This window comes from Vombatus ursinus, unplaced genomic scaffold (assembly GCF_900497805.2).
Source record: "Vombatus ursinus unplaced genomic scaffold, bare-nosed wombat genome assembly UNPS02014775.1, whole genome shotgun sequence".
NCBI lineage: Eukaryota > Metazoa > Chordata > Mammalia > Diprotodontia > Vombatidae > Vombatus > Vombatus ursinus.
In genome coordinates this window covers 5,135,191-5,157,321 of record NW_020954553.1, presented here as the reverse complement: position 1 = coordinate 5,157,321, position 22,131 = coordinate 5,135,191, and the positions used below count along the sequence as shown (strand labels likewise).

Below are 22,131 nucleotides of genomic sequence, written 5' to 3'. Positions count from 1 at the left end.
GCTTTAACCTGCCCACAGGAAACTACTAGATCAAAATGTAGATGAACTACAGCAACACATACAATATTTACATGCTAAAGAGGCTCTTATGGAACAGTCTAATTGTAAGCAACAATATAAGATTGAACAACAAGAAGTCCAACTTCAAACATTAGAAGATGAAAAGAAAAGATATGATGAGGTAAGAGTAAAAAGAGAATGCCTTTCCTTGCTTTTGCATTTCTTGAAGACTTAACCTATTTGGTGAAATCTGGAAAGCAATAGAAGAGTAATAACATTATCCATTAGATCATATCCAACATCAAGCCTATATTTTGCAAGTAATAATGTACTATCACATATAAAAATGGTGTCACTAGCCCCTTGGCAATGGGACATTCCCTCTGAATTATTTTTCTTGTAGAGTGAATGAGTCCATTGGAGTCTTCCTCCATTGCCTTATCATGGTGTGGAGGTAGCTCTCAAAGGCTGTGCCAGTGGAGTACAAGCTCTGGCAGGTCCTACTGAACTGGAAGGGTTTCCCAGTGGTGTTTCTTATCCAACAACTGGCCCAGCTTAGTTCAGAGAGGCCCATCACCAAAAGGTTGGTGATGAATTTTGAACCACAGTAACTTGTAAAACCCATCTATTAAGGTGTAGAGAGGTTGTGATCTGTGTGGGTTGAGGGAGCACCTACACTGATGAAATAGTGGATTCCTAGGGAAGGTCATAGTTTGCAATGAGTCATTCACATGATTTCCCTTGATTCCCCTTTTGTGTCCAGCGCCCCAGCATTCAAGGTCCTTTATCTTCTGTCCTCTCCCAGCAGAGCCTCCCTTATCTTTTTTTTTAACTCCTCCGCACTTCTATATAGATAGATATGTATGTATTGACAGATATAGATAGTCTCACTAGATACAGCCCTCTATCTCCTGTCTGCTATACCACATTCATTTCATCCGTCTCTCTGTGGCTGCATAACTGACTTTAAATGAGCCCTGTTGGCCATGGTTTGATATTGTTCTCCTCTTCCTTGGTGCTTCCTCTCTGTAGTTTAGTTTATCATTAAAATATCTTAATAGTCTGTGTAAGTGACCATTAGGATTAATTTTTACCAAATAATTTTTTGAGGTTCTGTGTACAAAATTCTTCTGTTTTCCAGCAAGTTAAGAACAATCAGGAGCTATTGGAGAAGCTGTCTGTGTTACAAAAAGAGAGGGATTCTTTAAAAGAAGAATATAGACAATTTTTGAAGCAGCTTGATGTCCTTATGAGGTAAATAAGAGACAGCAGGATGCAATGTAAAGATGATCCACTAAACTAGAAGTCAGAAGACCTGAGTTCATGTCCAGGTTCCCCCATTTCTTAGTTGCAAGTCATTTTGCCTCCATTTTCTTTTATCTGTAAAATGTGAATAATAATACATTATCTGTTTCACAAAGTTATTATGAAGATCGAATCAAAAGAGATTTTAAAGCTGTAAAGCACTATATAAATGTAAGGTATTGTTATAAATTCATAGAATTAAGAGTTAAAAATTATCTTAGAGAACATCTCATTAGATCCCATTATTTTGCAGATAAGGAAATTGCTAAGTAGCAGTAGCATTGATAATAATGTCAGTAATAAATCCAGAATCATAATTCACTCAGAAAGCAGATATATATTAAATCTAATTCATAGAATAATTGCTTTGGGGTAAGCAAGAAGAGATATATATCCCTTCCAATATACAATTAAAAACTGTTACTGGGCATTCAGATTGTCAGATCTGAGAGCTGGTGCTTCCCTGGGTCACCTCTGTCCAAACTTCACCCAATATTTATGTGTTTGCCCCTTGGTACTTTTCCCTCACTACTGTTTGTTTTTCTCTAGGGCAGGAACTCTTCCTGACTCCATTTAGACTCTATCAGTAATTATTTCAAACACTAACCAGTCTCTGCTTGTCTCCTCAGCTCGAAATATGGTCTCCTTTTTTCCTTTCCCAGCATCTGGGCAGAGCCCCTTCCAGGGCTTTAAGTTTTTATTCCTTTTTGGGTCAGAAGAATCCTCTCTCTGCTTTTTGGCCATCCTAACCTACTGTACTCCCCTACTCCAGGGGATCTCTGGTTTGATCATGGTGGGTATTCCTACCAACAATGGAGATCACACCTCATCCATGGTTGTCTTTTAGTCTTGTATAGGTCTTCCTATAAGTTTGCCACAGGGGGCCTTCCTCAGCGTCTCTTAGCATCACATGAACATCAGTGGAGAATGGAGACTATCTAAGTGATCTTTCATTTTACTACATGACCAGCCTATCTTTTTTTTTTCCAGTCACACATTTCTTCGATCATTTACTCTGCTTCTGTGTAATTCCTTTTTGTAATATGTTGCATATATACAGTTCACACCTTCTCTGTATCTTTATTGCCCTTTATCCTATGATCAATATTCCAAGGAGGAATCATGTTATTTAAAACTTGAGGTCATTAGAAAAACTTTACAATTTCCCAAAGGCAATTCAACACACTATTCTCCACCTCTTCAATGTTTGGCCCAGGATCATTGTTAATTTGCCATATCTGTCTAAGTATAAATATAAAGTTATAAGTCTGTAGAGATGTATACATATGGATATATAGCTAGAGAGAAATGTGCCCTCAAGGTTGTGTATCCAACTGTACCTGATAGTCTGAATAATTAGCATTCTTCATCCACTTGTTTTTTTTTCCTTAGTTAAGCCAAACTACTGTATGTGGGATCTTATTAGGATTTTCTACAATGTTCCAGGGTCTGATGCAGCAAGTCTAATGTCATCCACAAACAGGAGCATCTAGCAGGATAAACTTAACTCACATCTCTAGGAGAAGGGTTCTTCTTCAACTTTGCCTCTGCATTGGCTCTTCTGCATGCTAGTGGTAAACACCTTTGGCAAGCATACATTTCCCTGTTTTATGCCTCAGTTTTAGTAATAATCAAAAAGTTGTCATATAATTGTTTCTGTTGCTGATCATGTGAAATAGCATATATAATATTCATTGCATGCCCTAAAGCATTACACAAATGTCAGCTATTAATATTATCATTATTGTTACTATTATATCTTTCTGAAAATCTTACCTACTTTTGACATGTAGAGGAGACACTTCATTGGAGAGGAGTTTTTAAGGTGTCATTTTACTCTACTAAATATCTTTTTATAGTCGGCAAACAGAAAGCATAGTGGGATCTTGTATTCTCTCTTTCAGTTCATTTTTAGATGGTAAAAATGTCATCTACTGCGGAATATCACTTTTCCTTTCTAGTATACTCACAAAGGATGCCCTTCATGTGTATATAAGTTATTTTCACAAAATTTTATGTAATGAGCATCTGTTGTATCCGTAGACCCTCATCAGCTTGCTGACATGCATCTCCTCTAGGATAGTGGAGAGCTGCTTCTAAGAAAATCTTAATGTTATGCAAGGAAAATGCCTTGGAGAGATTGGAACAGGCATGGACGGTGTCTAGGAAAGGAAGAAAGCAAGCGTTTAATAAGCACCTGTTACGTGTGAGGCACAGTGCATAAAAAGCAACTCATTAAGTATCTGATTTGATTCTTTGATCCTCACAACAACCTTGGGAGCTAGGTACTCTTATTATCCCCATTTTGCATATGTGAGTTGTAGAAGGTCCATACATCTTCCAGTCCTCACAATTCTCCCAGAAATAGCTCCCTAATGTCCTTCACGTGAATGCCACCATTGCAGCAAACTGATCGTTTCTGCAAATGCGCCAGACCCCCATTACATTTAGAGAGGTGAGAAAATAGGTATGACTTGATGCAGTAGTTATTGAAGTTCTATCAGTTGCCTTTTTAAAAAATACACTTTATTGGTGTCTTTTATCTTTGCAACATAGTCATTTCCTGCCTTTGCACCCAGATTGAACCCTCTCTTGTGACAAAGAAAACCAGTTAAACAAAAACATCTGATACAGAACCGTATCTGACATCATACACAATAGTGTGTCTTTGTAGTCTCCCACGTTCCGTGAGGGAATTTCATTACTTCTTCTCTGGGAATTTAATGACTTTTCCATTACTTCAAAAGGAAGTTGCACGAGGGAATTCAATTTCCTTTTAGTGATCTTTTCATTCGCATCATTGTATCTATTGTGTATTTTTCATTCTCTTGATTCTAATTTTGCTCTGCAAATGTTCATACAAATTTTCTCTGGATTCCTTACATTTGTCATTTTTTTTACTAAACATTAATAGTTTTTTCAGCCATTTCTTAGCTGATGGACACACATTTATTCCAGTTCTTTGCCACCAAAATTGCTGCTTTGAATATTTGGGTATATGTTAGACCCCTGTTTTCTGTTTCATTTCTTTAAGGTCAAAGAGTCTAGACCGTTTAATCACTTTTCTTATAAAATTCAAAACTGAAATCCAAAGCAATTGGTCTAATTCACAGCTCTACCAACAATGCATTGGTATTTCTGTCTTCCCATGTGTTGAACTTTTTGCAGGGGGGGCAGTAATAATAAGGTATAAGATTTTTTCCACACCTTTGTTATCTTCTCTCACCACAGATACTTTGAGAATCAATCCCTCAGCACCCTCAACATTATACCATTTACAGCATGGGCCTCCTGTACAGAGTTGGCCTCACATCCAGTTGCTTTTCTCTTTTTTGTTGTCTTCTGTACCAATTTCCCTTCTTCAAGCAGCGCCAGCACATTGGTAATTATGAGGTTTAATAGGGTGCAAATGTTGTAGCCACACGGTTCTTGGTGATGAAGAGACTTTGTTACAAAAATCTTTATTTTTTCCATTTTTCTTTTGGTGTCCTACTTCTGGTTTCATCTTTAAGTGCTTTCAGAGCTACTTTTCTTAATTGTAAGTACCACGCTTCCTTTGAACTTTTTTATCTTCCTATTTTCCCCTCTGTTTTATGAAACAGTTTGCTTATATTTAACAAATTAATCAATTCTAAGCTGACATTGCCCTTGGCTGCCAAGTCTCTCTATTTAGCAAGGAGATCAAGTATTTTTTCGCTTAGGCAGCTTTTAGGCTTTTTTGACACCCTCATTTATTTACATTGTATCTATTTACATTGATTAAATTTCTGTAGGAAATTGTTATGATCAGTATTTATATCTTTTCCTCCATTCATTTCCTACTTTCCAGAATCAATTATTTGTTTAAGTAGGTCATATAGAAATTATTTTAATTGCATGCCATATACTTTTCTCATTTTATCCTTCATTCCAGTTTTGTAGTAATTTTGATTTTTTTTTTTTTTTGCTGTCAGAGCTGATTTAGGAATGATCCACTGTAATGAATCATTTCCTGTCTTTTAAATTGTAATCAGAGGAGTGATAAATAAAGAGGGCGTTCTAGGGGCAGCTAGGTGGCTCAGTGGATAGAGCACCAGCCCTGAAGTCAAGAAGACCTGAGTTCAAATATGGCTTCAGACACTTAACACTTAACTAACTGTGTGACTCTGGGCAAGTCACTTAACCCCGATTGTCTCACACAAAAAAAAAAAAATAGTGAGAGAGAGAGAGTATTCTATCCTTCAAGGTGTTCCTTCCAATAATTTTAAATGAGACAAGAGGTGCTAAGAAAAAGCCAGAAAATGAAAGAATTGTAACCATGGCAAAGTCACACAATAAAGTAGGAACCAGGAACTACAGTGCTGCCATGGTGGACACTTTCCTTGGAACACATATGTCATTTGGACATCAACTTAGAGCCTATCCATGTCCAAAACATTGATGTCACATATATAATAAGCCCAGCATCCCCTTCTGTGGAAATGTTAAAAGAGATAATTAAAGCTAGAATGCATGTTGTTTGTCTAAACGTTTCCCATAAAAATCATGAGTACTATGCAGAGATCATTGCAAATGTACAAAAAGCCACAGAGAACTTCATTTCTAACGCTTTTCTTTACTGGCTTATGGCTAAAGCAGTGAGAACCAAAGGACTAGACAGTGGCATATTAGGGGCAGTGGCCAGCTGAAGCAGAGTGGAAGAGGGCAGGACTCTGAAGCTCACCATGAACGATGGAGACATGGAGACACGTGATGACAGCATTCCATGGGCAGACTACAAAAACATTTACAGAGTGGTGGGAGTTGGCAGCAAAATCTTTGTGGATAATGGGTTCATTTCTCTGTTTGTAAAGTGAAAAATGAGGGATTTTCTTAGGACTGAGGTGGAGAATTATGGCATTTTGGGCAGCAAGAAGGATGTGAGCCCTCCTACGGCAAGTGCAGACTTGCCTGCAACTTTCTGAGGAGGATATGAAAGATTTATACTGTGGAACAGAACAGATGTGGACACGGTGTTTATATTTTTCCTTTGAAAGGCAACTGTTGTCGTAAAGGTCCTTGGAGAATGAATAAAGAACATCACTATCATCAGTAAGATTGAAAGCCGTGAAGGACGTCCAAAGATGTTGTGAGACACGGGAAGCCAGTGATGGTGTCATGGTGGCTCTGGAGACCTGGATATTGTGATCCCCACAGCAAATGTCTTTCTTGTTCATATTATAGTCATTAAAATGTGTAATCAAGTTGGGAAATCTGTTATTTGGGCCACTCAGATACTAAATAGCATGAGTAATAAGCCACACCCCGTGAACCCTAAGAGCTGTGATTTGTCCTGGATGGAACTGATTGCATTACTCTGTCTTGGGAGACAGCCAAAGAAGACTACGAGGTGAAGGCTATGTCAATGCAACGCTTTATTACCTGAGAGGCAGAGGCTTCCATCTTTTACTCATAGCTATTTGTGGAGCTTCACCACTGGCCTCTTTTGACAAAAAGTCCTACTGACACTGCTGCTATGCATGCCACAGAGGCTTCCTTCAAGTGTTACAGTGAGGTTATTAATGTCCTTATCAAGTCTGGAAGGTCTGCTCCTCAGGTAGCTAGGTGCTATCCTTAGACTTCCATCATTGCTGTGGCTCATAGTGATCAGGTAGCACCCCAGGTTCATCCATACTGAGCCAACTTTCCTGTGATATGTGGAGAGCCCATCCATGAGTCACAGGCTGAAGATGTGGAATTCAAAGTTAAATTTGGTATGGAAATTATAAAAGCTTGTGGCTTCTTCAAGAAAGATGACTTGGTCATTGTGCAGATCCAGGCTTCCCCAACATCATCCATGTGCTGCCAGTTTCATCCGAGGGCACTTGGCTCTCCACAGAGCTCCACCATCCTTTCTTCCTTATCCCTGCCTACATCCATTGGGCTAGCAACTCTTTATAGTGTCCATTTGTAGCTGTTGGTGGCATTACGTTGTTAAAACACCAAAGAAGAAAGATTAAAGTTTCTTCTTAAACTTTATATTAGAACTTTCTTTCCCTTCCCAGCAACACTGATTTCCCAGTACACCCTTAGTGAAGTGTAAAGGTTGAACAGCCATGGCCTAGCTTGTGGCCTCAGTACCCTTTCACCTACAAATCATCTCTGATAGAAGGGATTAAGATAATATATAATCAATGTTAGATTTTAAGTTAGTTTAGACATCTTTCTTGTACGCAAAGTAAGCAGCATTCTTAGCATGTATGTGTTTAGATGCTTACGGTAACTAGATGCCTTCATCTTCCTGACTAGAACACCTTCCCTTTCTCTCCCCCGCCCCCCATCATGTAAATGGAAATGTCTTGGTCTCACATGTTAAGTTAAAAGTAAATGGAAACTGCATTTATCTTTTAAAAGCTAATACTTCTTGGTAAATAATGAGAGATTTAGCAATGATGGCCTACCTTCTAGGAAAGAAGTAAAATGGCTTCCAAGTGTAAGCCACTTTTTTCCCATTGTGGGGCCTAGGATATGGAGGGAATTCTGTCTTGACTAGTCCCTACTGTCCCAGGCTACAGGCCTCACTACACTCCTGGCTACTACTAGCCACTCTCAGCCTCTCATGATGTGAATATCCATGTTTTTCCAAGATTTCTTTTCTGTTGTCAGTTTGGAAAAAAAAAAAAACCTCACACTTTTGTTGCAATGGATCTGGCTATAAGAATGTCATTTGCCAATAAATGAAAGTTGAAGCACCAAAGTAATTTAATCTAATATAATATAAATCTTTTTGTAGTGTTACTTGATATTTGCCACAACCAATAATTCTTTTATTGACAAATATGTATCATATAGGTGTGAGGCTACTGTAATCAATAAGACTTTGGCCTTTCTCTGTCATATTTTCTAACATTTTTCACTTTATTCACCTATTGCCAACCTTTGCACAAAAATAATCAATTATCAAAGTATATATTGATTGAATTTGGTGGATCTTTTGATGTTTTTCAGTGGATAGCGTGCCAGGCCTGAGATAAGGAAGACTCATCTTCCTGAGTTGAAATCTGGCCTCAGACATTGACTAGCTATGTAACCCTGTTTGTTTCCATCTCCTCTTCTGTAAAATGGGCCTAATAGTATCTGACAGAGTTATTGTGAGGATCAAATGAGATAACCTTTGTAAAGTGTTTTGCACATCTTAAAGTGCAATATAAATCCTAGTTAGCTAGTGTAAAAGGGAAGAACCCAGGTTCATTCCTTCATGTTAGAGCTCTGCTACAGCATTTTTTTTTTTTTGCCAATAGCTCTATTGCCTGTGGGTACCATGTTTCTTATTTGCTAGAAGCTTTTCACCTCTCTATCTTCCTACTGAATTACATTTTTTTTTGCTTTTTTGTTTTGTTTTGTTTTGCTGGTCTCTGCTTTAGTCACTACTCCCCAGAAATTGGTGCGAGTTACTTCTAAGGTTCAGGTGTTGTACAGCAGGCCTATTGATAATACCAGCATTTCATCTACCAGGGTGTCAACTCTTCCATACTTCTGAAGCCAGAATCAGTCCAGTCTTTCTGTACCTTCTGTTGCTGAACATCTGAGTCCCAATCATAATGCCATCCTTCATACAAAGTGTCTTCTCCAGTGCCTGTAAGAATGACTCTTGGATTTCTGCATGTCTGAATCTTCTACTCTGGTTTGGCTCACAATGAGTCTGTCCTTTTTATCTCCTCCCTCCTAAGCAGCTGGACCGTGTGCTCACACCTAGTTTGCAGGTCCCACTCAGTCTTTTGGGAGTTTAGATAGGCACTCCCACTCTCTTTCCATTTATTTTTCCTCAAGTATAAACCTAATTCTTATAACTTTAACTGTGAATGGATTAAACAATCCAATAAAGTGGGAAAAAATGACAGATTGGATAAGAAAATGAAGCCCTACAATCTGTTGCTTACAAGAAACACATTTAAAAAACAAAAACACAAAATAAAACTGAGGGGATGGGAAAAAATTTACCATACATCATGTGATGCAGGCGTGACAATCATGCTGACAAAGCAAAAACAAACATTCAAAAAATAGAAGGAAAGAAACAAGGAAACTATATTATGCTTACAGGAACTATAGACAACAAACCAGTATCAGTAATAAACTTTATTATATTATATTATATCATATTACAACATATTATATTACATTATAATGCCTTAGCATACAAATTCACAAAGGAAACATCTGAATTTCAAGAAGACATACACAGTAACACTATAGTGACGGGAGACTTCGATATCTCATTTGTTTTACTTCTTCCTCTTCCTGGACAGCTGGTCCAGATTATGCAATTTGCCCTGAATTACGTTTATGGGATTATGAGATTTTGGATTTCGAATTGGAAGGGACCTTAGAGGTCATCTTGTCCAACTCCCTTATTTTATAAATGAGGAAACTGAGGCACAAAGAGGTTAAGTGATGTCACTCAGAAGTAGTAAATGAGTTGCCTAACTAGTCCTAAGTCAAAACAAGGGTTGAAGTAAGTGACAGAAATCAGAGATTCTTTATAATGGCACATCTCAGGCAAGTTTTGAACTAACAAAGTGCTCAAACTTTCAGTCTCCTTTTATGAGAAATACCAGTAGTTCAATTCCCCATACCATTTGGGGGCAGATGTGAGGAAAGTCAAAGGTCAGTACCTGCTGCCAAGATCTCCAGGACAGAAAGATCAGAAAGGCCAGTCAAGGAGATGGGTGAGGGGGCAAGGTAGATCCTGACATTATGTTATAGTTATACACTTGTGTTTAATTCCACAGAAATTATAATGAGAAACACTATCACCATAAAATTAAGCTTCGGAAAGCCAAGGAACGTTTAACAAATGAAGTGGAACAACGAGATGGAAGGATTAAACAACTTGAAAATGAAGTTGAGAAGATGCAGAGTCTAATGGAAAAGGTGAGAAGAAAACACAGGGTGCAGCACACTGATGGTGTGGGTGGCAGGGATAAAGGATTCCTTAGAAGAGGAAGTGTAGTTATTCCATTTATTAAGTGCCTGCTAAATATCAGCCACTGTGCTAGGCACTAGGAGTACAAAGACAAAAATGAATTTTTATCATAGACTTTATCCCAAGTTGTATTTAATATAAATATTCCTGCTGCAGCTCAAGCCCATTAGCTCTTATTCTCAGTGGAGATGGAGATCAAGTGATTATCATTATATAGTTACTTGGCTATGTGTCAGATTTCGGTGTTTTCTTCTCTCTAAATAACCACAGTTTTTTTTCCCACTGCCTTCATGGCTGTCATCCAAGCAATATGGGTGAAACTAAGAAGAGAATAGACTTTAGGAAGCCATACAAGCTATAAAAATCCAATATAGTTTGTCAGTGTAAACTATGGCTTAGAGCCATAGTCTAGTCTCACGTGGAGCAGGTTCAATCTTGGGATCTTCTCACTATCACACTTTTTTGGCTCATGCCTTCCCTCAGATTTTCTTCTGGGAATAACAAAATTTGGCTTGTGTCTAGGTTTCTCTGCAGTGAAGGATCCCTCTTTCTTTCTTTCTTTTTTTTTTTTTTTTTTTAGTGAGGCAATTGGGGTTAAGTGACTTGCCCAGAATCCCACAGCTAGTGAGTTTGTTTTTTTTTTTATGTGTCTGAGGCCAGATTTGAAGTCAGATCCTCCTGACTCCAGGGCCAGTGCTCTATCCACTGCACCACCTAGCTGGCCCTAGGATCCCTCTTTCTAAAGAGTTCCTGGATCTACACAGACCATATGTACCCCTAAAGGGAAAAAAGTCTGAATTTGCTCTTCTGCATCATGATTCTGTCCCTTGTTGCTCCATGGCTCCTAACTTCTGTATAATCCAAGAAATCTTCCATTTGGTTGAGGAATTCTGCCTCAAGTTCCTGCAGTTCCTGGCCTTGCAGATATACAGGCCTCCCCTCTGGGGATCCAAGTCCATATCTCTGTGGAGTCTTTCTTTTGTCTTTGTCTTGGTGTTGAGCTATTGCTCTGAATCTCCTCTTTGTTCCCTCCATTTAAAGGTAAAGTACAAGGTATAGATCTTCATGAATGTCCTCCCTCTTCCATACCTTCCCTAGTACTTCATATCCCTCCAAAGATATTTGAACTGACCCTGAATCAATCAGTCATCCTCAGCATGGTATCCTGGGTGACTCAGGACAATGTAAGAAATTCACACCAATTCATAGTAAGAGTTTCATTTCTTTTTTTTTAAGTGAACCATCACATAAATGCAATTTATTTTTATTTTTCTCCTTCATATCTAGACACACACCTCAGTAAGACATTCATGATTTCAAACATCGACAATAAAGAATATTCATTTACAGAGAAAAACTCACAAAATATCCATATTGATGTCCACATATGCTGATATGCTCAGAAATAGACCTCCTTATATCCCTGGGTATTATCCTCAAAGCTTCAAATGAACTATAATTTCATTAATACTAATCAATAAATATTTATTAAGCATCTACTGTGTGCCAGACACTGTGCTAAGTGCTAGGTATATAAAAAGAGAGAGAAAAAACAGTCCCATGCCCTCAGGGAGTTTATAATCTAATAAGGGGCACAACATGCAAACAAATATATACAAAGTAAGCTATACTTAGGTAAGTAGGAAATAGTTAACAGGGAAGCAACTGCACTTAAGAAGGATTGGTGAAGGTTTCTCATAGAAGGTGGGATTTTAATTGGAAATTAAAGGAAACCATGGAAGTAGTCAGAGGGAAGGGAGAAACTTCCAGGCATGGGGGACAAATAGAGAGAATGCCTGGAGCCAAGAGAGGGGCTGTCTGGTTCGTGGAATATGGGTACGCCCTCCAAGGAACAGATTGCAACTCATTCAGGCCTTCTCTTCCTGTCCAGTTTTTGTCCATGTCTTCTTATTAGAGTTTCATTTCTCATTAAGGAAATTTCACACCTTTTTAAGGAACTATTCAGTGTCAGAACACAGTTTTCATCAGTGGAGCAAATTAACATTTTTATACCTCATTTTGAGAAATTTCTTTAATGTAAGACAAGATCCTTATCAATAAGGTCAGTGGGGACACAGGAGAGTACAGTATATGGGCACACCTACAACATTCCCCCCCTTAATTAAAAAATGTGTGCTTTTTGCCGATTACATAATTGTACCTTTGATCACACTGTGCCATAGACCTAGTTCTGGGGACTATTCCAGGAGTCTAGGAATGCATAAGCATAGGTTACATGGAAAACTATTCCCTGTTTAAAACATGCCACCAACATAATGATATCAAGAACAATTTATATAAAACATGGTATTTTCCCGGAAGCCCGTTCTGAGTTTGCCTAGCCTTAAACATATTCTTCTTTCTCCTAAAGTATCTGATTGTGACTTCCAAGTTAAAGATGGAAGGGCTATTCCAAAGCATCTTATTAATCACTTGATTGATGCACGTGATGACATCAAGTTATATAAATCCACAGAAAAATATATTATACAATATGTATTCCAAAATATATTCCATCTTTTAGAACCTTTCTCAATTGATATTAAAATGTCATTTGAACTCAATAAGTATAAATTTCTTTATATCCACTAAGGGAAGATACAGATTAAAGACTATGAGCTTGAATCCAGAAGTTAAATTGAACCAGTGGATCGAGGTGATGCTTATAAATACTTTATTCTCCTCCAGATAAGACACATCAAGCATAAAGCTATCAAGAAGAAAGCTGTGGCAATGTATATCAGGAACCTTGTTGGCATCCTAAAATCAAGGCTGGGTGGGAAGAACACATTTAAAGCAACTAATACCTGTGCAATATCAGTCTCGACATACACTTTTGGAACTGTAAAATGGACCATGACAGATTTGGAAAGTAGCCTAATAAAAAGCCATACAATTTTAATAAACACCGGACCCATCATATTGAGGCAGCTATGGAAAGATGAAAACTTTTTTTTATAAAAAATGAGGAATAAGATTGATAGATATCTCAGAACACATAATAAATAGAGAAATATTTTTGTAATAAGCAGATATTGCTTCACCAAGAAAATAAAAGGTGATGATAGGCACACACCTATGAAATTGTCTAATAGTAATCAGAAGTGGTTTACCTCTACATGGAGCCTACTGAACACCTAAGATCCAAGAATGAAATCTAAAAGCCCTCTATGAGTGACATTCACATGAATTCAAGCAACCAACGACACTCTAAACAAATGACTGAGCTACACAGACTTTTTATAGAAATAGAAGGACCAAGCCACCAGAATCAGAAATTACAGGACCCTGGGTATAGTGATCAATGCAGATTCTGTAAGGAAATAGTAGAAAGTATACAATGTTTCACTGCAGGTTGCAAAAATTTAGCACTTACTTGACAAGACACTACCTGGCGGCTAGACTAATATATCAGAAGTTCTCTATGTTTTGTAAATAGATGACCAACCCTCAGGCTTCAAATACAAACCTCAGAATATCCTGGAGAATTCAACAAATAAACTGTAATATAAAAACCATTATCATAGAACAGTTGCCCACAATCACCAAAATGCAATCTGCATGTTCTGGATTCACAATTTCACATTTAATTCCTATTATCTGACCTTTGTTTATGGAAATGTTCATGTTTTTGATGATTTTCTAGTTCGTAAGAAAGGTTTGAGGCTTTTTTTTTTAACTGGTGGGATCAGGGAAGGCTTCCTATTGGAAGTGGCCTCAGAGCTGAACAGTTTTGAAAGGTAGTCCATTCCAGGTATGGGAGATAGCTTGTGTACACATTAAACTGGGCAGCTACATAAGAAGACATTTGAATAAATATTCAGAGAACTGGCAACACTTTCCCTAAAGAAGATTAAGTATGAATGAGAGCTTCAATTGAAGGGTAGCATAAAAGTTACAGTGGTTAAAGATTGATCCTATTTCACGAGAAAGTTTTTCCTTATGCTAGAATCTAGCCTAAGTTTACAGAACAGATCCTTTTATTAAGGGGATTTGTTCTGTGAAGTTTGGATTCAGTCAAAGGGTGACATTTGAGGACCTAGAGGGCCATATGTGGCCTCGAGGCCTCAGGTTCCTCATCCCTGGGCTTTAAACAGTCTTTCTGCTTTAAACAATCATAATAACTGACACTCACAAAGCATGCTCAAGTTTGAACAGTGCCAGGCACTTAGTAACCACTCCATAAATGCCTGTTGACTTTCTATATTATTTCATTTAAGCCTCATAATAACTCAGGTAGTATTATGCCCATTTTGTAGATGAGGAATTCAAGGTATGACTTGCCCATGATTACACAAGTATAGTCATCAGCCTGGGGCGGTATTTGAACCCCATTTGTCCTGATTCCTGGTCCAGCACTCTTATTTCCTATGCCTTGTTGCTACAGTAAAAGTCCATAGAAAACAATCACCAGTTTCTGTGGCTTCAATTCCCTGCCTTCACCACGCCTTGGAAGCAGAAGTCTTGCTTTCCACATAGTTCTTCAAGTGGGTTTCTTCTTGATTCCTCTTAGGCTTCCCATTCGACCTTTAAAATTCTCCTGTAAGGAGCCAATAGTCAAGATTTCTCCACTTTTCTCCATCCAGGTGCCCTTTTACAAGGGCATGGAGTATTGTATTTTATAGAAGAGTGACATACTAAGAGTATTATAGATATGTTACATTTGTAGTAAGGTAAATTGAGGTTAGATATAAGGGATAATTTCCTGATTGAAGGTCTTCAAAATCTCAAAGTGGTTAATTCTTTTGGCCACAGCAACTTATGAAACCATCTGGCAAGGAAGGAGTGGGGAGCCTGCAGCCTCAAGGCCACATGTGGCTCTCTAGGTCCTCAAGTGTGGCCCTTTGACTGAATAGAGGGCCACATGTGATGGTGCCCCACCCCTGTATTAAGGCCTAGTAGAGCTGTGATCTCAAACCTCACTCTCCCTCACCTTAGTTCGCTCCCCCCACTCACCCCCAGCATATCTAGTCTGTTGCTAAGGTCTGTTGATTTGACTTTTGTAACATCTTTTGAATACAATCCTTGCTTCCCTCTGATACTGTCACTACCGGTGCAGCTTTTCATTGTCTCATGCGTAGACTATTGTAATAGCCTGCTGGTTGGCCTCCCTGCCACAAATCTCTCCCCACTCCCACTCATCTTCCACTCAGTTATCAAAATGATTTTCCTAAAGGGCAGGTCTGACCATGTCACCCCTGCCCCTTCAACTCCAGTGGCTCCCTACATCTCCAGGATCAAATATAAAATCCTCTCTCTGGCATTGCAAGCCCTTCATAACCTAGCCCTCCCCTCTATCTTTCCAGTCTTAGATCTTACTCCCTCCTCCCCTGCCCCATGCATTTTTTGATCCAGTGGCTTCCTTGATGTTCCTTAAACAAGACACTTCATCTCAACTCTGGGCATTTTCATTGGCTGTCCCTCACACCTGGAATGCTTTTCTTCCTCATCTCTGCCTCTTGGCTTCCCTGTCTTCCTTCGTATCCCGGCTAAAATATCACCTTCGACAGGAGGTTTTTTTCAGTGACTCTTAATTTAGTACCTTCTCTTCATTGACTATTTCCAATTTATTCTGAACATACCTTTTGTGTATATAGTTTTGCATATTGTCTCCCCTATTAGACTGTGAGCTCCTTGACAGCAGGGACTATCTTTTACCTTTCTTTGGATCCCCAAAAGTGCACAGTACCTGGCACATATCTGGCACTTAATAAATGTCTATTGACCTGCATTGGTAGAAGTATGCAAGTGGATGAAATCATGGATCCTTGGAACATAAGTATAAGTGGTAAAGAAAGAGTCTTAGTCCAAACAGTACATAAAATAAGAAAATTAGTGAGAAAATGCCAAAATCAACTTAAATTTTCTCTTCTGAATAAAAACAGAAAACAACTCTGGAAAAAAGTATAAAACTCAAAATCACTTTCACTTTCTGGTGATATATTATATGTTATTTGCCTGCTATGTGCAAAGCACTTTTCAGGGAATACAAAGAGGAAATGAAAAACAGCTCCTGCCTTCATGGAGTTTATACCCTACTGTAAGTCAACATAGCTAAACCCACAATTCATTGCATGATAGTGATTCTTGACAATGACGTGTTTGCTATCAAGAAGCTTCCTTTTCCCTAGGAGAAGGCATTCCAGGACCAAGTCACCACGCAGAATGAGAATCTGCTCCTTGAAAAGAAGCAACTTTTAGAGAAACTAACAGAACAAGATGAAACTATACAAGGCAACACATATACAATCTCTTCAGTCCAGAATAGGTGAGGATTTATTCCCAAAGAATATGACTCTTTTCTGTCAAAATGTCTCCACAAAAATGATATTAATAATTAAGCAAAAAGAAAACTGAGACACTTTTCCAATTCTTTAAGATATTTCAAAATCTGCTGTCCTTGACAGTCTTGTAGGATCATAGATTTAGAACTAAAAAAGGGACCTTAGTGGACATGTCGTCTAACCCTCCATTTTATAGACAAGGAAATTGAGGCTCAGAGAGGTTAAGTGATTTGTCAAAGTTCGCACAATTAGTAAAGGGCAGAATTAGAATTTGAACTTATATAGCCTGACTTTAGATTCATCATGGATGAACTAGAACCCACTGGTTCACATTGTGGCTATAAGTAGTGACCACGTCCTAATCCCCAAACTCATCTTTGGGAAGTGAATTATCTTCAGGAATAGTAACATTAATGACTGTCTAATAACTGTTATCATGGATTGACTAGTTAAGTGTATTCCAGTGACCTGTTGTTATTATTTGTTATTATATGTTGTTATTAAAATGTCCAGGGGGTTAAACTGGATTAAAGGCTGGGGTAAGAGATTCATAATTTATAATTTATTAGAATTGGTGTCTCAGAGATCCTCTCTATTCCAGCTACCTGATTTGAGGTCCAATCACTGAGTGATACTACTGGACAGGTACCAGCTATGTATTCTGTTGTCACAAAGACAAATGCCATGGTGAACAGTGGGAAAAGAACCCATTGGCATCACGCCAGGTTGGCAGGAGCTCCTGGAATTATTCTTTCAGAATTCCTTGAATATCATACCTGGTAACTTAAGGGAAGATGCAAAGATTGATTTTCTGATCCCTCCCCATCCTACTTATTGGGAAAAAATAGCAACATTCCAGAAATGACTGATTATCTAGTAGTAGGATAAACCTAGGGAAGGAAGGGATGGGAAAAAAATGATAAAGAATTATGGTAACTGCTTTAAAATGGGAAGAAATTGTTCCCCTCAGGAATACTTTTTTAAAAAGTATACTTCCACTCTACATATTATCTGTGTATGAACCACAAGAGATGGTTCCAGCATATATCCAAAAGTAATCTAAAGTTACAATCATAAATAGCAGTCATAACATTTAATTTCACTTGGTTTGTCCCAGTGACATAATGGTATCACTGTACTAGTGAAAGAGGTACAACTACAATATTAGAAGGGGTGCTAATGGCAGAAATTAGACTTAGACCAACATTTTACACCACACTCCAAAATACATTCCAAATGGGTTCATGATCTTAATATTAAAGATTGTACTATTAAAATTACAAGAGAAACAGATCATATACCTCTCACAATTAAGGGTAGGAGATGTGTTCTTAACCAAACAAGAGATAGCGGGAATTAAATAATTAATTAATTTTATTTATTTAAATTAATTTTATTTAATTGATAATTAATTAAAAAACAAAATAGATAACTTTGATTGCTTGAATGTGAAAGGCTTCTGCACAGACAGAATTAATGCACATAGGATAAGAAGGGAAGTGGTTGAATAGGAAAAAAATCTTTGTATCAAATTTCTCTGTTAAGGGTTTGGTATTCAAAATATGGTGATAATAAAATATATATAATTATATATATTATGTTATATATAAATGTATTCATATATACACACACATATGTATACATACATATATACATACATATATGTATACATACATATATACATACATATATGTATATATACACATATACATGCATATATGTATATATACATACATATATGTGTGTATATAACATGAATATATAACATTCCTCAATAGATAAGTGATTAAAGGCTGTGAACAAATAGTTCTAAATGGAAGAATGCCAAAGTATTCACAACCACGTGAAAAAATGCTCCAAGTACTAATAATAAGGGAAATGCACATCAAAACAACACTGAGGTTTTACCTTATACCCTGAAAATTGGCAAAAATGACAAAAAATGGCAATAGTTAATATTGGAGGGGGTGTGGGAAGATAGGTACATTAAAACTCTGTTGGTGGAGCTGTAAAATAGTACAACCATTTTGGAAAGGAATTTGGAATTATGCAAATGAAAATTACTAAAATGACCATACTTTTTGAACCAGAGACTCCATTGCTGGCCTTATACCCCATGGAAGCCATTAATTAAAAAGAAAGTCCCTATATACTCCAAAATATTTATAACAGCCCTTTTTCATAGTAGCTAAGAATTGTAAACAAAGTAGATGCCCATCAATTGGGGAATGGCTAAACTTTGGCACATGAATATAATGAAAAAATACTGTGCTATAAGAAAGGATGTATGCCATGAATTCAGAGAAGCATAGAAAGATCTATATGAACTGTAAGCAGAGCCAAGGAAACAATATACACATTAACTACAACAATGTAAATGAAAAGAACAATGCACCAAAAATCAAAAGTAAATGACAAAAAATTATAAAAGTCAAATGGGACTCAAATGAAGAAATATGAGAAGACACCCCCAATCTACCCCTCATGGAAGTGGCAGGTCCACAGGTATTACATTGAAATGTTTTTGGATTTTTTTCAATGTATCCATCAGTTGAGCTAACTTTTTTTCCTTTCTAAAAAATGCTCTTTGTCGTATGGGATGGGCCTTAGGGAGGAGAAGGGGAAGGGATTCATGGGATACTATGGTGATGTAAGAAACAGAAAATATCAATTAAAAACTAGTAGTAAATGGCAGAGTCCAACTCATTAGCACTGTGCTGTCTTGAAAGCTAGTGGGTTGCCTTTCACCTAAGGACTTCAAACAGAGACTACATGTGAAAAATTCCATAGAGAACATCTCCATCCAGGTTTGGGTTAGACTGGATGATTTCTGAGGTTTCTTCTAACAATGAGCTCCTGTGATTCTTCTGTTTCTTCCACATTTCTTGGTTATATCTAGCACATTTCTACACTTTAGAGCTATGTGTTTATTAAATTTCTAGGCAATTGTCATTTATTTTTATTTAGTGAATCTGATGGAGGTACTGGAGAGTTGTCTTGTCATATTGTGGTTCCCAAAATCTGGGGAAGAGTCCGAGGCACAGGAAAAATGGGAACTCTTGGAATTACACAGGATCCAGACAAAAATTTGTAGTTTTACCTCTGATTTATGCCACCCATAGGGTGCTTTTCCTCGGTGAAGAAAACAAGCTACTGCAAGAAAATAGCCATCGGCTTACCCAGCAAGTTGGCCAACTAGAGCGAATCCTTAGGAGTATCCAGGTTCTAAGAGGGGAGGTAAGAAGTTTGCTTCCTATTTAATCTTCTGTTTTCAGGACAGCATCTTATTCTCCTTTCACTTACACTGTCCCACTCATCTCATGATGGGCAGCAGGGGAATACTACCCATTGGCTGCAAACCCGAATGTCAGGCACTCTGTGGAATGATTCCTCCAGAATGGCCTTCCTCTCCAGAAAAACCTTGTTTTAAAGAATTCTGAACACCCAAGTATGTCCACTGGGATACTGCTTAGTTTCAATTTGGTCTGCTGCATTTTTTCTTGGGTGCACCAAGAAGACAGGTGCACGCAAAGGCACGGGCAGCAGCAGGAAGACTTCAACTAGGGAGATGTCTAGCAGGTACCATAGGATGGGAAGGAACAGTGGGAAGACAGCTCTTAGAATTCATATAATCACAGAATTTCAGAGATAGAAGGAACTTCTGAGATTTCAACCCTCTTTACAAGATTTTTGGTAAGTGCTTATCCATGTTTTGCTTTAAGATGTTTAATAAGGTTTTCATTGAAGGTCGAAACAAAGCCTAGTTATGCTTCAGATTTATAACACTATTATAGTGCCTTTTCTGATGAAAAGCCCATAGTTTAGCAGGGAGGCAAGCTAAGGAAAGCAGCAGCACTGCACTTCAGAGTCCTCAGGCTAGAAAGTCAGCTAGAATGATACCAATGAGTAGGGGGGACTGTTACCCTGGGATGAAAAATCAGTTGTGGTCATCTTGCCTTTGCTTGCTATGTGTGGGCAGTCTTAGGCTATAAGTGTCAATTCTGATCAAAAAAGGGGTTAAAGACAGAGGGGAATCCTGACCCTAGGAAGGATATTAATCAATCAATCTGTCAACATTTATGAAATGCCTACTTTGTGCCAGGTACTGTACTAAGTACTGAGACTACAAAAAGAGGCAAAAGATAATCCCTACCCTCAAGGAGCTTACACTAGTGGAGTGACTTGATCACATTTGGACTTTAAGTAGATCAATTGGACAGCTGAGTGGAGGGTGGATTGGAGTGGGCAGAGACTTGAAGCAGGAAGACCACCTACCAGGCTCCTCAGATAATTCAGGCATGAGATGATGAGGGTTTGCACCAGGATGGTAACAATGTCAAAGGAGAGAAGGGATGTATAAAAGAGATGTTAAGAAGGTAAAATCAAAGGACTTGGCAGTTGGTTAAATATGGGCAGTGAGAGAATATAGAGTCAGAGATGTCACCTAGGTTGTAAGCCTGGATGACTGGTAACATGGCAGTATCAAGACAATAATCAGAAAGTTAGGAAGAAGGGAGGGTTGGTGAGAGGGGAGATAATGAGTTCAATTTTAGACTTACGGAGTTTGAAATATAAATGAACCAACTCATTCTAAATATCAAATAGGCTGTTGGGGATGTAGTACTGGACCTCAGGAGAAAGATTTGGACTGGATGTATAGGTCTGGGATTCTGCATAGAGATAATTATATCTTTGAGGTCACTAAAAGAGTAGAGAAAGATGAGAAGACTCAGGACAAAGCCTTGGGGTACAACCAGTTAGGGGGCATGATATGGATGATGATTCAGCAAAGAAGCCTGAGTAAGAATTGTCAGGAAGGAGGAGAACCAAGAGAGAAGTATCCAGGAGAAGAGATCAATTGTATCAAATGCTATAGAGAGGTCAGGGATGAGGATTGAAAAAAGGCCTTCAAATTTAAAAACTAAGAGAACATTGGCAAGGACAATTGAGGAATGAGGCAGAAGTCAGATTGCAAAGGGTTGAGAAGTGAGTAGGAGAAGACATGGAGACAATAACAGCTATTTCAAGGAGTTTGCCTATAAAAGGAGGATGAAATAAAGGGTGATATATTGAGGGAATGGTAGGCTCAAGTGAAGGTTTTTCAGGATGGGGGAATCCCAGGAGGTTTGTAGGCATCCAGGAAGGAGTCAGTAGACTAAAAGAGATTGAAGATTGAGGAGGAAGGATGATTGTGGGGAAAATCTGCTGGAGAAGACAGGAGGTGATGGGATCAAGATTCATGAAGAGGAGTTGATCTTTGTAAGAAAGGTCACCCCTTTCAGCAGAGATTGGAATAAATGAGGAGAGAGTGAGGGGGTGTTGTTAAGAAATTGGAGATGTAGAAAAGGGGAGAAGAGGGAGGTCTTGGTGAATACCTCTTATTTTCTCAGTGAAATATGATTGAGGGTCTTCAGGTGAAACAGTAGGGAGAAGTATGGGAGGGTCTGAGACAAGAACAGGTACTGTGGGGAGTAGAATCAAGAATTAATTGGGGAGGGGCCAGCTGGTGGCGCAGTAGATAGAGCACCAGCCCTGGATTCAGGAGTACCTGAGTTCAAATCCAGCCTCAGACACGTAACACTAGCTGTGTGACCCTGG

At 38.2% G+C, this 22,131-nt stretch overlaps 1 protein-coding gene across 2 annotated transcripts in view; it reads left to right on the top strand.

The window, feature by feature from the left end:
- CCDC30 (coiled-coil domain containing 30) overlaps positions 1-22,131 on the top strand; it is a 105,049-nt gene that overhangs the window by 67,501 nt on the left and 15,417 nt on the right. For both annotated transcript variants that reach the window (XM_027864732.1, XM_027864731.1), the window contains 5 exons: positions 19-181; positions 1,142-1,254; positions 10,056-10,197; positions 16,381-16,517; positions 19,656-19,770. In XM_027864732.1, the coding sequence (XP_027720533.1) occupies positions 19-181; positions 1,142-1,254; positions 10,056-10,197; positions 16,381-16,517; positions 19,656-19,770 (670 nt within the window). The remainder of the gene's footprint in view (positions 1-18; positions 182-1,141; positions 1,255-10,055; positions 10,198-16,380; positions 16,518-19,655; positions 19,771-22,131) is intronic.